The following is a 19,715-nucleotide window of genomic DNA, read 5'->3' on the forward strand; positions in this document are numbered from 1 at the left end:
CCTCCAAAAACAGGAGACTGGTCTGGTGGACCCCGGCTAGGAGGAAGCTACTACATGACAGCAAAATCCCAAAAAGGGAAGGCATCTCTGATCAGTATTAGCAAGAAACTTTGATCCCTCATAAAATCATAAAAGGCCAGTTTCGAAAGAAAAATTGCCCTAGACACTAAAGATAATCACAAGGTCTTCTTTAGTTATGTCAGAAACATGGGCGGAAACTCCCAGATATGCTCTGAATTGTTGCATAACGGTACAAAATATACCGAAACTACAGACAAAGCCAACATCCTGGCAGGCAGATTCAGCGTAAACTTCTCCCCCCCCTTCCCCCCAAAGGAGCAAACGCCTATCCCAACTGAATGTAACCTCCCTGACATCACAGATGCACAGGTGAAAGCTGCCCTCGCCAAAGCAAAAAACACAGCATCTATGAGACCGGACGGTGCCCCAGGCTGTGTCTTATACGAGCTCCAAGAAGTACAGTTTTGTACCTACCATAAATGTAGATGTTCAAGTGCTAATACAGCTGCAGTCATAACAGATGGGTTCTCCTGCCGTCAGGCGGGTCCTCGGTCAGCCGAATACCAAAGTCTAGGTCCGGCGTCGGTTGCCGTCGCTTCTTCCCTGACGTCAGTGCGACAGGGGTATAAAAGAACCAGCCGATGCCATTTTCTTCAGTTTTTCCTTGCCCCAGATGTCAGGTGCCCCCAGAAGGAAGGCAATGCATAAATTTATGTAATAATGCAGTGCAATATAATCAAAAAACAGTAGTTGCAAGCAAATACACCATAAATGAATACCCCAATCAAGTTGTATGAGGAGGTGTTATCCAATAGGCCTGTCCCAAGAGGGGAAGGAGGGAGGGAAACCTGGACTGAGCTGTATTAGCACTCGAACATCTACATTTATGGTAGGTACAAAACTGTACTATGTTCATCGTGCATACAGCTGCAGTCATAACAGATGGGTAGAATCCCAAAGCTAAAAAAGGGGTGGTAGGCACTAGGTGGAACTAGGAGGAGCCAGGATGCCCTGCAAGACTGCAGTGGCAAAGCCTGCTCTAGTTTTGGAGTATAATGGTAGGTGGTAGTGCTTGGAGAAGGTATGCACAGAACTCCAAGTGGCTGCTTCCAAAATATCTTTGGTAGGAACCCCCCTGAGGAAAGCTGCAGACGTAGCTGTGGCCCTTGCGGAGTGAGATCTGATGCCTGTAGGTACAGTTTTACCATGAAAAGAATAACAAAAGCGTATGCAGTGGGCTATCCATTTTGAGATTGTCTATTTGGAAATAGCCTTCCCTTGAGCACCTGTAGCATAGGACACAAAAAGAGTTGCTCTGATTTTCTGAATGGCTTTGTTCTGTCCAAATAATAACAAAGCTGTATGTGAATGTCCAAGGAATGTAGTAGTCTCTCCCCTTTGTTTTGTGGATTAGGGTAAAAGGTAGGTAAAGTGGATAGCCTGATTCAAGGCTACCCTGGATACTACCATTGGCATAAAGGAAGGGTTGGTTCATAAGGAAACTCTGTCCTGATGGAAAATGATGAAAGGCTGCACAGTCATGAGGGCTTGTAGTTCCGAAACCCTGCGTGCTGAGGTGATAGCCAGAAGGAAGGCTGTTTTCCAAGACAAGTATTGCAGTTCTGTCGAAGCAGCTGGCTCAAATGGAAGCAGGGTCAGGTTTTCTAGAATGAAACTGAGATCCCAAGCAGGAACTCCTCTGAGGAAAGCTGCAGAGGTAGCTGTGGCCCTTGTGGAGTGAGATCTGATGCCTGCAGGCACAGTTCTACCATGAAAAGAGTAACAAAAGCGTATGCAGTGGACTATCCATTTTGAGACTGTCTGTTTGGAAATTGGCTTCCCTTGAGCTCCTACAGCATAGGACACAAAGTTGTTCTGATTTTCTGAAAGGCTTCGTTCTGTCCAAATAACGTAGCTGTCTGTGGATGTCCAAGGAATATAGTAGTCTCTCCCCTTTGAGGATTAGGGTAAAAGGTAGGCAAGTGAATAGCCTGATTCAAAGCTACCCTGGATACCACCCTTTGGCATAAAGGACAGATTGGTTCGTAAGGAAACTCTGTCCTGATGGAAAATGATGAAAGGCTGCACAGACATGAGGGCTTGTAGTTCCGATACCCTGCGAGCTGAGGTGATAGCCAGAAGGAAGGCTGTTTTCCAGGACAAATATTGCAAATCTGTTGAGGCAGCTGGCTCAAAAGGAGGCAAGGTCAGCTTTTCTAGAATGAAATTGAGGTCCCAAGCAGGTATTGGTTGTTTCCTTGGGGGTTTTATATTCTTAGCCCCTCTGAGGAACTGTCTTAAGAGGGGATGAGAGAATAGAGGAGGATCAGTGTTGTATTCTGCAGAAATGGCTGAGGCATGGATTTTGATGGAGGAGAATGAAAGTCCACTGCTTATTAGCTCAGCTAGATACTGCAATATTTGAGGTAAATTCAGTATTCCAGGATTCTGGCCCTTTTTCTCATTCCAGGCACAAAATCGCTTCCATTTTGCGGAGTAAGCTTTCCTAGTAGAAGGCCTTCTGGCCTCCAAAATGACATCCTGCACCTCCTTGGAGAGTAAGGTCTGTTGTGAAGTTAATCTTCCATGCGGCCAGATTGAGTGTTTTCAGCTGACTGCGAAGAGTTTTGAAGCTGTGCTGAGTCAGAAGCAGAGGAATTAGAGGTAGGGTCCATGGTGGGGAATGCGTCAGGCTACTCAGGAGTGGGTACCAGTGCTGTCTTGGCCAGTCTGGAGCAATGAGAATCATCTTTGGTCTGTCTGCTTTGGTTTTTAATAGAACTTTGGGCAGCAGAGGAAGAGGTGGAAAGGCATAAACTGTCATTGTTGTCCAACTGAAAGAGAGAGCGTCCACTCTCCAGGCCTGTGGATGAAAAGTCCTTGAGCAGAATTTTGTCAATTGGTGATTTTTGTGGGAGGCAAAGAGATCTATGTCTGGCCTTCCCCATGCTTTATTTCTGTAAAAACTTGAGGGTGCAACTTCCATTCGTGTGGGTCTGTCATATTTCTGCATAGGTTGTCTGCCAGCGTGTTTTCCTTGCCTGGCAAGTACTGTGCTTGAAGTTCGATTTGTAATTCCAGAGCCATGTTCCAAAGTGACATGGCCAGCCTGCATAGGGGGTATGAATGGGTTCCTCCCTGTTTATGTACCACATTACTGTGGTGTTGTCTGTCCTTATCAATAGTTGGCCTGGATGCAGAAGGTCTTTGAAAGCTATAATAGCATTTATTACTGCTAGCATTTCCTTTTGATTGATGTGTAGGTGCTTTTCTTTTTGGGACCATTTGCCCTGAATGCACCGATCTGTCATGTGCGCCCCAGTAGTCCGAGGCGTCTGTTGTGATGACTTGATTTGCTTGAAGCTTGCAGAATGGGAGACCTGTGTTTCTTTGGCATGCTTGAGCCCACCACAGAAATTCCTTTTGAAGACATGGAATCAGTGGTATTATTGTTTTGTTGAGACCATAGGTTTTTCAGGTACCATTGAAGTTTCCTCATATGCAGCTTTGCACATGGGATTAGTAGGATGCAAGATGCCATGAATCCCAGAGCCTGCAGGATTTTCCTTGGTCAGCCTGGTGAAATTTACTAGTTTTCTGAAGTATTGAGTTAGTTGCCCCTGTTTCTCTGGCGTGAGGTAGGCCATCTGGGTGTTTGTGTCCAAGTTGGCACCCAGGAAAATTATTTTTTGTGAGGGTATTAGCCTTGATTTCTTTTTGCTGACTGTGTACCCCAGAGAATTCAACAACATTATTACAAAAGCCAGATGTTTCAGAAGTATGTGCTTGCTGTCCGCTTGGATCAGGCAGTCGTCCAAATATGGGTATATTTGTATCCCTTGAAGTCTGCAGTAGGCAATTACTGATGCCAGGCATTTTGTGAATACTCTGGGCGCAGTAGATAAGCCAAAGGGCAATGCAGAGAATTGATAATGGGTTGAACCTGCAAGAAAACTGAGGTATCTTCTGCAATCTTGTCTGATTGGGACATGCAGGTATGCCTCCTTGAGGTCCAATGTTACCAGACAAGACTCTTTGCCCAGCATGGGAAGAAGCTGCTGTAATGAGAGCATCTTGAATTTTGGCACGAGTAAAAATGTGTTTAGGATGGATAGGTCCAAAATAGGTCTCCAATCTTTTCCCTTCCTTGGTACCAGGAATAGTCTGGAATAAAAATCTTGACCTTGTTCTTGAGTAGGTACCTCTTGAATAGCTTTCATGTCCATGAGATCCGAAATTTGTCTTTGTGCCTCTGCCCTTTGATTGTGTGAAAGGTTTGGCATGCCTGTCTTTTGTGGAAGGGTGTGAAAATGGAATCTGTAGCCTCTGTTTATAATGTACAGGATCCATTTGTCTTTTGTAACAATATGCCAATTTTTCTAAAATAATGCCAGTTTTCCGCCTAAGGGTGCTGCCATTTGAGCCTTGCTTGGCATGCAAAGGGGAAGTCATTGGGTCTGCTTTCTGAATGGCTGTGAAGTATCCTCACCACCTCTGTGTAGGAGCTTGCCATTGTCTGCCTCTAAACGATCCCTGAGATTGCCCTCTGCCCCCCGGGCACCTGTATCTACCTCTTTGGGGTCTGTCCGTGGCTGGAAAGGACCAATTTTTTGGAAGGCCAATTTCTACTGAAACGTGGAGGTTGTACCTGTAGAAAATCTTTCACGGTTTGCATTGATTTAGCCTTTTCCTCCATTTTCTTTAATACTTCCTCAGCTTTAACACCAAATAATACATCTTTTTGTAGAGGGGCATCTAGTAATTTAGCTTTGACATGATCTGGTAAGGTTTGCTCCTTGAGCCAGGCATGTCTACGTATGACTGATCCTGTAACAGCAGCTCTACATGAGGCCTCTAGAGCATCAAAACCACATTGCAAGGTATGTTTACCCACTTGTTCTGCACTATGCATCAAATCCTGCAACTCCTTCAAGTCTGGTTGTTCAGGTTGTGACATTTTGCTTCTCAACTGTGATAACAGAAACTGTTGGTACTTTAACATATGGAACTGGCAGTTTAATGCCCTCATGGTTAAGGTGGCCGAGGTGTATACCTTTTTTCCCCACTTTCTAAAGCTCTGGAATCTCTCTCTGAAGGTAATGGATTTTTAGCAGTGGAGGCCTTAATTCCGTTGGGGCCCTGTGAGATAGTTTCTGGGTCAGCCGCATGGCTTTTGTATAAGAATTGGTGTGAGTCAGGAACCCGGTAGTACCGGTCAGGCTTGACTGGGGCTGGAGGTAAAGAGTCTGGGTTAAGGCAGGCCTCCGAATACACATCATCTAGTATATCTAAGACAGGAGGTATAGCCAGAGGCCTGTGCTGAGGGAGCAAGAGAAAACCCCTAAGCCTTTTCTTGGAGTCTGAGTACTCTTTGCCTTCCCAGTGGAAGTGTTCCCTCAAAGTATGTAAGGTTTCCCCAAAAGAGTAATCCTCAGGGGGAGAGACAGAGGGAATGGACTCCTCTGCATCAGAATCTTCAAAAGGGGAGTATGAATGTTCCTGGTCAACAGAATGCTCTGAAATAATAGAGGCCTGGCCCGAGGAGGGGGATTCTTCCTCCACTCTGGGCCTTTTGTCCAGGGGGTGGGGTTGAGAACCCCTGATAAGAGTAATTAAATCCTCAGCCATTTTAAGCATCTGTTTTTTAGGCATGGGGCCTTGAGAAGGGCCCTGTGGAGCTTGTCTCTTAGTATGCATGGCTGCTTTAGACCTAGTGAAAGCCTTGATGGAAAAAGAGGAGGAAGGCCTGAAGACACCTTGAGAGGTGGCAGACCTGTCTAAACTCTGAGTTTCACCGCCAAGAGTGGCTTCGGTATCGGTAGTTGGGGTGTGGGCCGAGGAGCCTGCGACCTTGGGCACAGTAGACACCGCCAATGAAGTGTCGTCGGTAGGCAGGGGCTGCGTAGGCGCCTCACTGAGAACCGGACCACCTGTAGTCGGCTTTGGCGTGGTGCCGGTAGAGGCCGCGGACCTCGTATGTCGGCCCTTATCTTTGCATCTTTTACTCAAAACTGGAGTCGGAGTATCCGACGACATAATGTAATTAAATTTTTTGCCAAAATAGTGTTGGGCGAACTCCACCCGATGCTTAATGGTGCGTCTGTTGAATGTAGCACAAAAACGACAGGCCGAGACGTCGTGGTCTGGGCCTAAGCAAGGAATGCAGAGGGAATGAAAATCCTTATGCGGTATTTGCTTCCCACATGAAATACAATTATTAACTTTGTCTGACATCGGTCTGAGGCAAGAAAAGTTTCCCCAACGGGGTACTTAGCTTTCAAGAAGACTTCGGTTGCAAAATTTTCGTAATTTCAGGAGCTGGCTGACCGGCACTTGCGAACTGCTTCTGCTTCGGGCACCGCGCGGCAAGAAAGACTGAAGAAAATGGCGTTGGCTGGTTCCTTTATACCCCTGTTGCACTGACGTCAGGGAAGAAGCGACAACCGACGCCGGACCTAGACTTTGGAATTCGGCCGACCGAGGACCCGCCTGACGGCAGGAAAACCCATCTGTTATGACTGCAGCTGTATGCACGATGAACATCAGGTGATGCAGTAAGAATGAAAATCTCTAGGTGATACTTGCTTTCCACAGGCAAGACAATTGTTATTTTTTTCTGACATCGGTTAGAGCAAGAAGAAAGGGATCCCCAATGGGGTACTTACCTTTTTGAAGACTTCGGGTCTGAAACTCGAAAATGAAAATTTCATGAGTCGGCCGACTGGCACTTGCGAACTGCTTCTGCTTCAGGCACCGCACGGCAAGACTGATGTAGTGGCGTCAGCTGCATGTTTTATACCCCTGACGACCTGACGTCATGGAAGATGCAACAGCATCCGACGCAGAAATCCGAAGGCTCTGGTATTCAGGCCGGCTGAAGGCTACCTGCAGGCAGATAACCCAAATGTGATGACTGCAACAGTGAAAAACGAAGAACATCCAGGGATCCTTGGCTAGCATAGGGAGAAGCTGTTGTAGGGTAAGCATCTTGAATTTTGGGACCACCGGAAAGGTGTTGAGAATTGAGAGATCCAGGATTGGGCGCCAAGAGCCCTCTTCTAGGCACCAGGAAAAGTCTGGAGTAGAAACCCTGCCCCCTTTGTTCTACTGGAACATGTTGAATAGCTATGATATTGATCAGGGTAAGTACTTGCTTTTGAGCCTCTGCCCATTGGTTTGCAAGAAGGTCTGGAAACCCGCTTGGGGTTGGCAGTGAATGGAAGTAGAATCTATACCTCTGGGATACAATGTTTAGGAACCATTGGTCCTGAGTAATGGACATCCAGTTTTCTGCATGAAGGGCAAGTTTTCCTCCTAGGGGCACAAGTAATTGGGCAGGGCTGGGAAGGATAACTGAAAAGTCATTGTGTGCTTTTTCCATACAGGGGCGGCTTGCCACACCCTGTTTTTGAGGAGGGAGCACTCCATTGCTTAGGTCTCTGCATATCCTGAGACTGTAGTCTGGGTGGCTTGTTTCCATGGGGTTTGGACTGAGAAGGCCTGGAAGGGGCTGGAAGGGACCAGTTTTTTGAAGGCCAATGCCTGCTGAATCTAGGTGCCTGCACTTGTAAGAATTCATTAACAGTTTGCATAGATTTAGCTTTTTCTTCCATATTTTTAAGAAAGTACAGTTTTGTACCTACCATAAATGTAGATGTCCGAACTGGATAGCATCTGCAGTCATAACAAGTGGGTTGTCCTGTTGTCAGGCAGCCCTGCAGTCGGCCGGATTCCAAAGTCCGGGTCCGGCTTCGGCTGATGTCGCACTCCACCCGACGTCATCTCTGTTGGTCTTCGGGTATAAAAGCATCAGCCGACGCCATTTTCCTCAGTGTTTCTTGCCCCAGATGCCAGTAGCCCTCTTGCAGGCTAAAATTTGGATAGATGCCAATGTTTCCAAATAGATAAAGGTAAACACAAAAATAAGCATATATGTACATATATACAAACAAATACACCATGAAAGACTCCCCCCCAACAGCTAGCTATTAGGAGGGTAAACACCCTAGGAGTACCACAGAGGGAAGGAGGGAGGGTAATCCTGACTGCAGATGCTATCCAGTTCGGACATCTACATTTATGGTAGGTACAAAACTGTACTATGTCCTTCATGGATGCATCTGCAGTCATAACAAGTGGGTAGAATACCATAGCCAACTAGGGGAGGAGGATAAAAGTAGATTATGGTGTGTTTAGGATCCCTTGCAGTACAGCAGTGGCAAACCCTGCTCGGGATCTGGAATATAGAGGCAAATTATAATGCTTGGCAAATGTATGCACGGAGGTCCAAGTAGCCGCCTCAATAATGTCTTTGGTTGCCACTCCTCGTAAGAAGGCTGTGGTAGTGGCTGTTGCCCTTGTAGAATGAGGTCTTATGTTCTGTGGAATTGGTTTTCCATGGAAGGAGTAACAGTATCGTATGCAATTTCCTATCCATTTGGAGATTGTCTGTTTGGAAATAGCTTTTCCTTCCCTTCCTGTTGCATAGGCTACGACAAGTTGGTCAGTCTCTCTGATATTTATAGTTCTGTCCAAGAAGGAGCGGAGCGGTCTAGGTACAACCAAGGTATGCAGTATTCTTTCCCTCTGTTTTGTGGGTTGGGAAAGAAGGTAGGTAGGTGGATTGCCTGGTTTAAAGATACTCTGGATACCACCTTGGGCATAAATGTAGGATTAGTCCTCATGGACACTCTATCTTGGTGGAAGATTAGGAAGGGTTGCACTGCCATTAAGGCCTGTAGTTCTGAAACCCTCCTTGCTGAAGTAATTGCCAGTAGGAAAGCAGTTTTCCATGACAGGTGTTGTAGGTCTGCTGTTGCTGCTGGTTCAAAGGGTGATAGTGTCAACTTTTCTAGCACAAAGTTTAAATCCCAAGCTGGTAATGGTGGTTTCCTTGGAGGTTTTACATTCTTGATTCCTCTGAGGAACTGCCTGAGCAAAGGGTGCGAAAAACAGGTGGATCAAAGCTGTATTCTGCTGAAATAGCTGATGCATGTATCTTGATGGAGGAGTAGGACAGGCCTGAATGAAGAAGTTCGCCAGATACTCCAGAATGTTAGGCATATCTATGTTTGACACATCTTTTCCTCTTTCCGTACTCAAATGACAAACCTTTTCCATTTTCCAGCATAGTTCCTTCTTGTTGAAGGTCTGCGTGCTTCAAGAATAATGTCTTTAACTCTTTGGGAAAGTTCTGGATTAGCTGCTGCTATGTGATGTTCCATGCAGTCAGTTGCAGCGTTTTAGGTTTGGATGTATGATGCTGTAGTTGTTCTGAGTTAACATCAAAGGCATCAGGGTATTGGCCACATATTGTTCGAGACATGCTCTTCAGTAGTGGGTACCAGTGTTGTCTTGGCCAGTTTGGAGCTATCAGGATTATCCTTGGACGTTCTTCCTTGATTTTTAGTAGTACCTTGTGTATCAAAGGAAGAGGTGGGAATGCATATGCTGTTAGGCCTTTCCAGTTGAAGGAGAGTGAGTCCACTTTCCATGCTAGTGGGTGGAATGTCCTTGTGCAGAATTTTTTGAGCTGGTGATTGAGAGGTGATGCGAATAGGTCTATCTGTGGCATTCCCCATTTCTTTGAGATGGTCTTGAAGATGTCCGGGTGCAGCTTCCATTCATGGGCATCTGAAGTGGTTCTGCTTAATATGTCTGCTAGAGTATTGTCTTTCCCCGGTACAAATATTGCCTGTAACTGAATGTTGTAGCCGAGTGCCAGGGTCCACATCTCCAAGGTCATTCTGCATAGGGGGTATGAATGAGTGCCTCCCCGTTTGTTGATGTACCACATGACTGTGGTGTTGTCTGTCCTTATCATCAACTGGCCCTCTTGGAGGAATGGTTTGAACTTTTGGATTGCCAGTTTTACTGCCAGCATTTCTTTTAGATTGATGTGCAGGTGAAGTTGATCCTGTGTCCACAATCCTTGCACGCATTTGTCCAGCATGTGGGCCCCCCATCCTAGGTCTGAAGCGTCTGTTGTGATGGTCTGGCTTGGTTGACATCTGCGAAAGGGTAGGCCTGGGTTTGACTGGCATGCCTGAGCCCACCATAGGAACTCCTGTTTTAAGCATGGAATTAGTGGGATTTCTGTTTCTAGACTGTGTCTGTGTTGGGACCATAAATTCTTTAGGTACCACTGTAGTTTCCTCATATGTAGTCTGGCAAATGGGACCAAGATTATGCACGATGCCATGAAGCCCAAGGCCTGCAGAACTTTTCTTGCTGTTAACTTGTTCAGTTTTGTTAGTGCCAAGAAGTAAAGAGGAAGTTCTTTTGTTTTTCTGTAGTCAGGAATGCCATTTGTTGTACTGTGTCCAATTCAGCCCAAGAATGTCCTTGTTTGGGATGGTATCAGCCTTGACTTTTGTAAATTGACTGTGTATCCCAGTCCTTGTAGCAAGTAAATGACCCTTTGTAAATCTGTTGTCAGCTTGCTTTTGTTGTCCCCTTGTAGCAGGCAGTCGTCCAGGTATGGGTAAATTTGAATTCCTGTAGTCTGCAATGGGCGATTACTGATGCCAGGCATTTTGTGAATACTCTGGGCAGTAGATAAGCCAAAGGGCAATGCTGAGAATTGATAGTGCTCTGATCCTGCAAGAAATCTGAGGTATCTTCTGCAGATTGGTCGAATGGGGACGTGCAGGTATGCCTCCTTGAGATCTAGAGTTACCAGCCAAGACTCCTTGCCCAGCATGGGAAGAAGTTGCTGTAGGGTCAGCATTTTGAATTTTGGGACAATGATGTATGTATTTAAGGTGGACAGGTCGAGAATTGGTCTCCAACTTTTTTCCTTTCTTGGAACTAGGAATAGTCTGGAATAGAACCCCTTTCCTTGTTCTGCTGTTGGCACTCTTTCCACAGCTCTCATGTTTGCTAACACCATTATCTGGCGTAGAGCCTCTGTTTTTTGATTTGGAGGTAGATTTGGCATTCCTCTTTTGACTGGTAAAGTGTGGAAGTGAAACCGGTAACCTTGATCTATGGTTTGTAAAATCCACTTGTCTTTTGTTATGTAGTGCCAGTTCTTTGAAAATAAGGTTAACTTTCCGCCTAGAGGAGCTGCTATTTGTTCCCTGGTAGGCGGAGTTAGGATTAAGTCACTGTGGTTGTGCTGAAGTAGTGGCAGTGGCTGTGTCTGTGCCTCTGTTGTTACCTTGCCACTGTCGTCCTCTGTAGGCACCTCCTCTGGATTGGTTTCTGCCTCTGGAACGCCTATTCCTGCCCCTTTGAAATTTTGTGGAGTCAGGAAAGGACCAATTTTTGGCAGGCCAGTTCCTGCTAAACCTTGGGGGTTGAACCTGCAAGAAATCTTTAACAGTCTGAACAGATTTTGCCTTTTCTTCCATTTTCTTCATAACCTGCTGGGCAGGTGTACCAAACAAACTTGTCTTGTCCATAGGAGCATCTAGCAACTTAGCTTTAACATGATCCGTAAAGCTTGTTCCTTTAGCCATGCATGCCTTCTTATCACTGTGCCTGTCATGGCTGATCTAAATGAAGCCTCCAGTGCATCATAGCCACATTTTAAGGAATGGTTGCTAACCTGTTGTATGTTATTTACCATCTCTAATACATATTTCTTATCAAGAGATTCATCAGTGGTTAGTTTTTAGTTAACTGATCAAGCATAAACTCTTGGTATTGTATCATGTGAAACTGACAGTTTAAAGCTCTAGCTGAGAGAGTAGCTGAAGTGTAGACCTTTTACCCCATCTGTCTAATGACCTTGCTTCCCTTTCAGAAGGAATAGGGTTTTAGCTGTGGTCGCTGCTACTGCCTTGGGACCCTGGGATATAGTTTCTGGGTCTGCAAGTGGGGCCTTGTAAAGGTGGTCATGGGTATCTGGCACCCTGTAAATCTGTCTGGTTTCGCAGGGGCTGGGGTAAAGAATCTGGAGCGAGCAAACACCATTGAAAGCATCATCCAGGACAGAGAGAACAGGAGGTATAGGTAAGGGCCTGTGCTGTGGGAGGGGCAGAAAGGTCCTAAGCCTTTTCTGGAGTCTGAAAAATCCTGTTGCTGCCATTGGAACTGTTCTCGCATGGCATGCAAGGTTTCCCAAAGGAGAATTCTTCTGGTGGGGAAGCAGCTGGAATGGATTCTTCAGCATCAGAATCTTCAAAATTGGAGAAGGAGCCTCTGGCTGGTCAGTTATGTCTGATTCATCAGCAGAATCATCAGAAGACACTGGCTCAGGGGGCTCTGCCCTAGGTCTCTTCTCTGGGGCTGAGAGGCCCTGTCTGGGTGAGATTGAGATCCTCTAATTAAAGAAATTAAATCTTCTGCCAAAGAAAGCATTTGAGAACTAGAAGAGGGCCTGGATGTGGGGGGTTTAACAGGCACTGATTTAGTAGTCTTGGCTGCTTTGGCCCTGGCGAAGGCCTTAATGGACATGGCTGCTGGAGGCCTAGCAGCACCACGTGCTGGGGTAGAGACATCCAAGGGGATGGTGTCTGATAAGTCAACCACCGTAGTGGGTAAAATTTCTGAGGTCGATTCAAGAGTTGTAGCAGGGGCCTCAGTTGTAAGAACAGGTTCAGCTGTACTTTGATCAGTTTTCTCGGTTTCGGCCGAAACCGAGACACTCGCGGTTTGCTTTACCGTGGTTTCGGCCGAAACCGCGGACCGCGAGTGTCGGTCTTTATCTTTGCGGTTTTTGGTAGATTGGGTAGTCGGAGGATCCGACGGCATAATGTACGCAAAATCAGTACCGAAAAACTGTTCTGCAAACTCCGACCGACGCCTAAGCGTTCGTCGGTTGAAAGAGGCACAGGCCGAACAGGCTGCTACGTCGTGTGCTGGGCCTAAACAAGGCAGACAGTAAGAGTGGAAATCTTTATGAGGTATTTGTTTCCCACAGGTTAAACAATTGTTAACTTTTTCTGACATCGGCTGAGGCAAGAAAGAGTCCCCAACGGGGTACTTAGCTTTAGAAGTCTTCGAAGTAGTATTCGGTAGAAGTAATCTCTGGATCCGACCGACCGGCACTTGCGAACAGCTTCTGCTTCGGGCGCCACGCGGCAAGAAAGACTGGGGAAAATGGCGCCGGCTGATGCTTTTATACCCGAAGACCAACAGAGATGACGTCGGGTGGAGTGCGACATCAGCCGAAGCCGGACCCGGACTTTGGAATCCGGCCGACTGCAGGGCTGCCTGACGACAGGACAACCCACTTGTTATGACTGCAGATGCATCCATGAAGGACATCCTCTTCTGCTTTGGTGCCAAACAAATGGTCCTTATTTAAAGGAACGTCTAGTAATTTTGATTGGACATGATCTGGCAATATTTGTTCCTTCAGCTAAGCATGCCTTCTTACTACAGACCCAGTGACTGCAGCCATGCAAGATGCTTCTAGGGCATCAAGGCTGCACTGCAAATTATGCTTACTAACTTGGTTTGCAGAATGCATTAACTCTTGTAATTCTTTATTTTTTGCACAATCTGGAAGTAATCCCATTTTTTGTTAATTTAGTTCCATAATACGTTGTTGGTACTTCCAACATGTGAAACTGGCAATTTAATGCCCTGGTGGCAAGAGTTGCAGAGGTATATACCTTCTTACCCCATTTGTCTAAAGCTCTGGAATCCCTGTCTGAAGGGATAGGGTTTTTGGCTGTAGTAGCCTTTATACCTTTAGGTCCCTGGGAAATGGTCTCTGGATCCGCAGTAGGATTCCTGGAGAGAGACGTATGAGAATCAGGGACTCTGTAGTACCAGTTGTTTTCTAGGGGCCAGGGGTAAAGTGTCTGGAGTAAGACTAGATTCCATGAAGACATCTACAACATCCAGGACAGGGGGTATACCTAGCCGCCTGTGCCGAGGCAACTCTAAAAATTATATGAGTCTTTTTTTGGACTGAGGGTAGTCCTGGCATTCCCCAGAGGAATTGCTCTCAAAGTATGCAAGGTTTCACCTAAAGAAAAATCCTCTGGAGGGGAGGCAGAGGGAATGGATTTCTCTGCATCTGAATCCTCATAGGTTAAGGGCATGTTCTGATAATCAGAAGGGTCAGAGTCATCGAACTTTTAGTCTGTAGAATCAGAATGAAAATCAATTCTTTGTCTCTTAGCAGGGAAGGCTGGCTTCCCCTAATTAGGGTAATAAGGTCTTCAGCCATTCTAAGCATTTGTTTTTGTGGCATGCAAGCCTGAGCATGCGCTTTGGTCATCGGTTTTCTAGGTGTAGTGCTTACTCTGGGCCTAAGAAACGCGGCAGTTTTAGCTAAAAACTAAGTCGGTTTAATTCGAACATTGGTAGGTCAGAAAATGCCCTCAGAAGCCGGTGCCTGTACAGCGGCTCCGGACCCATCCAAGGTAGAGATACCTGCAGGTTCCATAGTCTATGAAGAATCTCACAGCATTTCGAACTCAGAATGGGTCTCAGCAGGGGCCTGTGAATCTGTAGAAGCAGGCATCAGGGGCCGCAAAGGCACCTCACCGAGTACTGGCAGACTGGCGACTAGCTTAACCGAAGCGTCGACAGTTTTGGATCTATACGGTCTGCCCCTGTCTTTATCTTTGTTTTTTTCGGAAGATCAGTAGTCAGATGGCTTATCGAAGCCATTTCGGAATACGGAGAACGACAGCGAAAGAATTTAGCAACAAAGATAGCCCAACGACAAATTGTTCGGGCGTTAAGGCACAAAACCGACAGCGAGGGTTAAGGCACAAAACCGACAGCGAGGGACGTCGTGGTCTGGGCCTAAATAGATGATGCAGTAAGAATGAAAATCTCTGTGAGGTATTTGCTTTCCACAGACAAGACAATTGTTAACTTTTTCTGACATTGGTTAGAGCAAGAAAAAAGGCTCCCCAACGGGGTACTTAGCTTTAGAAGACTTCAGGTTTAAAACTTGAAAAATGAAAATTTCAGGTAGTGGCCGACCGGCACTTGCGAACTGCTTCTGCTTTGGGCTCCTTGGCAAGAAAGACTGATGTAATGCGTCGGCTGCTGTTTTATACCCCTGACGACTTGACGTCATGGAAGAAGCGACAGTATCCGATGCAGAAATCCCAAGACCCTGGCATTTGGGCTGACAGAGCTACCTGCAGGCAGATAACCCAAGTTTGATGACTGCAACAGTAAAACATGAAGAACATCTACAATATGGCAATGACGCCTACAAAATTGAAGCTGCCAGCAAAGCTAGCAAACGATATGGGCTAATACACTAACATGGAGGTTTAATGAGCAGATATAATGGTTAGCTCAAAGGTGAAACATTAAGCTTGTACAGAAACTTGAGTCTTCCACCCAAAAATATGCATCACACTAATGAAAAACAAAGACTCTTGGAAGATTCAAGCTTATTTCCACATTCACAAAGTACAGTTTTGTACCTACCATAAATGTAGATGTCCGAGAGGTATGCATCTGCAGTCCTAACAAATGGGTTGTCCTGCCTCAGGCAGCCCTTCGGTCGGCCGGATTCCAAAATCTGGGTCTGGCCTCGGCTGATGTCGCACTTCACCCGACGTCATAGCTGCTGTCAATTGGGTATAAAGGCATCAGCCAACGCCATTTTCCCCAGTCTTTCTTGCGTGGCGCTCAAGCAGAAGCTGTTCAAGTGCCGGTCGGTCAGAACCAGAGATTGCTACTACCGAAGACTTCTAAAAAGCTAAGTACCCCATTGGGGACTCTTTCTTGCCTCAGCCGATGTCAGAAAAAGTGAATAACTGTTTAACTTGTGGGAAACAAATACCTCAAAGATTTCCACTCTTACTGCCTACCTTGCTTAGGCCCAGACCACGACGTAGCAGCTTGTCTAGCCTGTGCTTCCTTTAACCGACGGACACTTAGACGTTGGTCGGAGTTTGCAGAGGATTTTTTCGGCTCCGCTTTTGCTTACAACATGCCGGAGACTCCGACTTCACAATTAGCTAAAAAGTGTAAGGAAAAGGACCGACACTTGTGGTCCGCGGTTTCGGCCGAAACCACGGTTAAGCCAACCGCGAGTGTCTCGGTTTCGGCTGAAACAGAGTCTGCGGTTCTTCCTTTGGCCGAAAGCATGCCTCCTACAACCGAGGCCTCATCCAGCATGGCTGAATCTGCTACTGAAATTCCACCTGCTCTTACAGGTTCTCAGGATTTATCAGATCCCTTTAGATATATCTACTCATGCACGTGGAGCTGCTAGGCCCCCTGCATCCATGTCAGTTAAGGCTTTTTCCTGGGCTAAAGCAGCTAAATCTTCAAAGACCGTGCCTGCTAAAACCCCCTCTCACAGGCCTAGCTCTAGTACTCATCCTTGAAGGACATCAATAATTGAAGTAATACCAGACTAGTGTCTTGTGGACAACTTCCATCATTAAGTACACACATTGCAGTAATCCAGACCACTAGCAGAAATCAGCTAGGTGAAAGAATTGGCAAAAACTTACATGAACAGGCATACTGAAGTAATCCGACTTAAAAGTATCTGCCATTTCACCAAAGCTTTGCAGAGTATACTCTCGGGTGGCTTGCTCAAATCCAAACGCCTCAGGTGGCTTCTTACACTCCTGGAAATAAAAGAAAAAGCATTTTATACTCAAAGATATGAAAATGCTAAAACACATTAACAAACTACTGGAACAACCCAATATATACATTTCCTCAACTCCAAACGAAACATAACACGAAAAACAAACTTGGAAGACATAAATCACCAGGTATCTCCAAATCTTTTAATCCAACCAAGTTTAAGCGCTTTTGGCAATTTCACACTGGCCTTCTTCAGAAAGTACAGTTTTGTACCTACCATAAATGTAGATGTCCGATAGGTATGCATCTGCAGTCCTTACATATGGGTTGTCCTGCCTCAGGCAGCCCTTCGGTCGGCCGGATTCCAAAGTCTGGGTCCGGCGTTGGCTGATGTCGCCCTCTCCCCGACGTCAGAGCGCCTGGGGTATAAAAGAGTCAGCCGACACCATCTTCCTCAGTTTTTCTTGCCCCAGGTGCCAGGTGCCCTCTAAGGAAGGCTAAATTTGGAGAAATGCAAAATATTCCAAACATGCACAGTAATAAAAAACAAATACACCATAATAGATAACCCCAGCTAGCTATAAGAGGGATAACTACCCAAGAAATACCACAGAGGGGAAGGAGGGAGGGAAATCCTGACTGCAGATGCATACCTATCGGACATCTACATTTATGGTAGGTACAAAACTGTACTATGTCCTTCAAGGATGCATCTGCAGTCCTTACATATGGGTAGAATACCATAGCCAAGCTGGGGGTGGTAGGATCTAAGAAAATGATGGTGTAGCTAAAATGTCCTGCAGGACTGCCGTAGCAAAGCCTGCTCTGGATCTGGAATATAAGGGCAAATTGTAATGCTTGGAAAATGTATGCACAGAGCTCCATGTAGCAGCTTCTAAAATGTCCTTGGTAGCCACCCCTCTTAAAAAGGCTGTGGAGGTGGCTGTGGCTCTGGAGGAATGAGGCCTGATGTTAGCTGGCACAGTTTTTCCATGATAAGAGTAGCAGAATCGAATGCAATTTCCTATCCATTTTGAAATTGTCTGTTTGGAAATTGCTTTGCCTTGGATGCCTGCAGCATATGCTACCAACAGCTGGTCAGTTTTTCTGAAAGTCTTAGCTCTGTCCAAGTAGTAGCGTAACTGTCTGTGAATGTCCAGGGTATGCAGAAGTTTTTCTCCCTTGTTTTGCGGATCTGGAAAGAAGGTAGGCAGGTGAATAGCTTGGTTCAATGAGACCCTGGATACCACCTTTGGCATGAATGAAGGATCGGTTCTCAAGGAGACTCTGTCCTGATGAAAAATAAGAAATGGTTGTACTGCCATGAGTGCCTGCAATTCAGATAATCTTCTTGCTGATGTTATGGCCAGAAGGAAGGCAGTCTTCCAAGACAGGAACTGTAACTCTGAAGATGCTGCTGGTTCAAAGGGAGGTAGAGTCAACTTTTCCAACATGAAGTTAAGGTCCCATTGTAGGCATCGGTGGTTTTCTTGGAGGATTGATATAGGCATCAGCCGACGCCATTTTCCTCAGTGTTTCTTGCCCCAGATGCCAGGTGCCCTCTAGGAAGGCTAAATTTGGATAAATGCAAATGATTCCAAATAGTAGAGAGCAAATAAAAATAAACAGGTATATACATATATATACAAACAAATACACCATAATAGATTCCCCCAGCTAGCTACAAGATGGGCAAATACCCTAGGAGTACCACAGAGGGGAAGGAGGGAGGGTAATCCTGACTGCAGATGCATACCTCTCGGACATCTACATTTATGGTAGGTACAAAACTGTACTATGTCCTTCAAGGATGCATCTGCAGTCCTAACAAATGGGTAGAATACCATAGCCAAACTGGGGGAGGAGGTACTAAGAAGATTATGGTGTAGTTAAGATCCCTTGCAAAACAGCAGTGGCAAAACCTGCTCGGGATCTGGAGTATAAAGGTAGATTATAATGCTTGGCAAATGTATGCACGGAGCTCCAAGTAGCAGCCTCTAAAATGTCCTAGGTAGCCACTCCTCGTAAAAAAGCTGTAGTAGTGGCTGTAGCCCTTGTGGAGTGAGGTCTGATGTTTTCTGGTGTTGTCTTTCCATGAAAAGAGTAACAAAATCTAATGCAATTTCCTGTCCATTTTGAGATTGTCTGTTTTGAAATTGCTTTTCCTTCCATTCCTGTTGCATATGCTACCAGAAGCTTGTCAGTTTTTCTATTGTTCTTGGTTCTGTCCAGGTAGTAGCGCAATTGCCTATGCACATCCAAGGTATGTAGTAGTCTTTCCCCCCTGTTCTGTGGGTTGGGGAAGAATGTAGGTAGGTGGATTGCTTGGTTTAATGATACCCTGGAGACCACCTTTGGCATAAATGTAGGATTAGTTCTCATGGACACTCTATCCTGATGGAAGATAAGGAAGGGCTGTACTGCCATTAATGCCTGTAATTCAGAAACCCTTCTTGCTGAAGTGATTGCAAGCAGGAAAGCAGTTTTCCAAGATAAGTACTGTAATTCTGCTGTTGCTGCTGGTTCAAAAGGGGGAAGTGTCAACTTTTCTAACACAAAGTTCAAGTCCCATGTAGGCAATGGTGGCTTCCTTGGTGGCTTTACATTTTTAATTCCTCTTAGAAACTGCCTTAGGAGAGGATGAGAGAAGACAGGTGGATCAGTATTGTATTCTGCTGAAATTGCTGAAGCATGAATTTTTATGGAAGAGTAAGAAAGGCCATTGTGGAGCATTTCTGCCAAGTATTCCAGGATATGTGCCATGCTCATCACTGTGGCATCTAGGCCCTTTGCGGTGCTCCAAGTGTGGAATCTTTTCCATTTTGCTGAATATGCCTTTCTCGTGGAAGGTCTGCAAGCTTCCATGATGATATCCTTCACTCTCTTGGATAGCTTTTCCTGGTGAGGAGTCAAGGTATTCTCCAGGCTGTCAGCTGCAGGGTTTTCAGGCTGGAGTGCAGAGTTTTGTAATTGTGCTGTGTCAGAAGAAGTGACCATTGTGGTAGAGGCCACGGTTTCATGTGCGACAGGCATCGTAACAGTGGGTACCAGTGCTGCCTTGACCAGTCCGGGGCTATTAGAATCACTTTTGGCTGCTCTGTCCTGATTTTCAGTAAGACCCTGGTCATTAGTGGAAGAGGTGGAAATGCATACACTGTTAGAGTATTCCAGCTGAAAGAGAGGGCGTCCACTTTCCATGCTTGTGGGTGGTATGTCCTTGA

General features: G+C 45.9%; 1 protein-coding gene across 2 annotated transcripts in view; it reads right to left on the reverse strand.

Annotated features, from left to right (window-relative positions):
- The window catches only part of KDM5C (lysine demethylase 5C), a gene marked incomplete at its 5' end in the record, with an annotated part of 2,556,543 nt that overhangs the window by 1,919,693 nt on the left and 617,135 nt on the right, over positions 1 to 19,715 (reverse strand). For both annotated transcript variants that reach the window (XM_044060510.1, XM_044060501.1), the window contains 1 exon segment: positions 16,413 to 16,532. In XM_044060510.1, coding sequence (XP_043916445.1) covers positions 16,413 to 16,532 — 120 coding nt within the window.

The sequence above is a fragment of the Protopterus annectens genome, chromosome 1.part0 (assembly GCF_019279795.1).
Source record: "Protopterus annectens isolate FY-2018-M chromosome 1.part0, PAN1.0, whole genome shotgun sequence".
In the NCBI taxonomy this organism is placed as follows: domain Eukaryota; kingdom Metazoa; phylum Chordata; order Ceratodontiformes; family Protopteridae; genus Protopterus; species Protopterus annectens.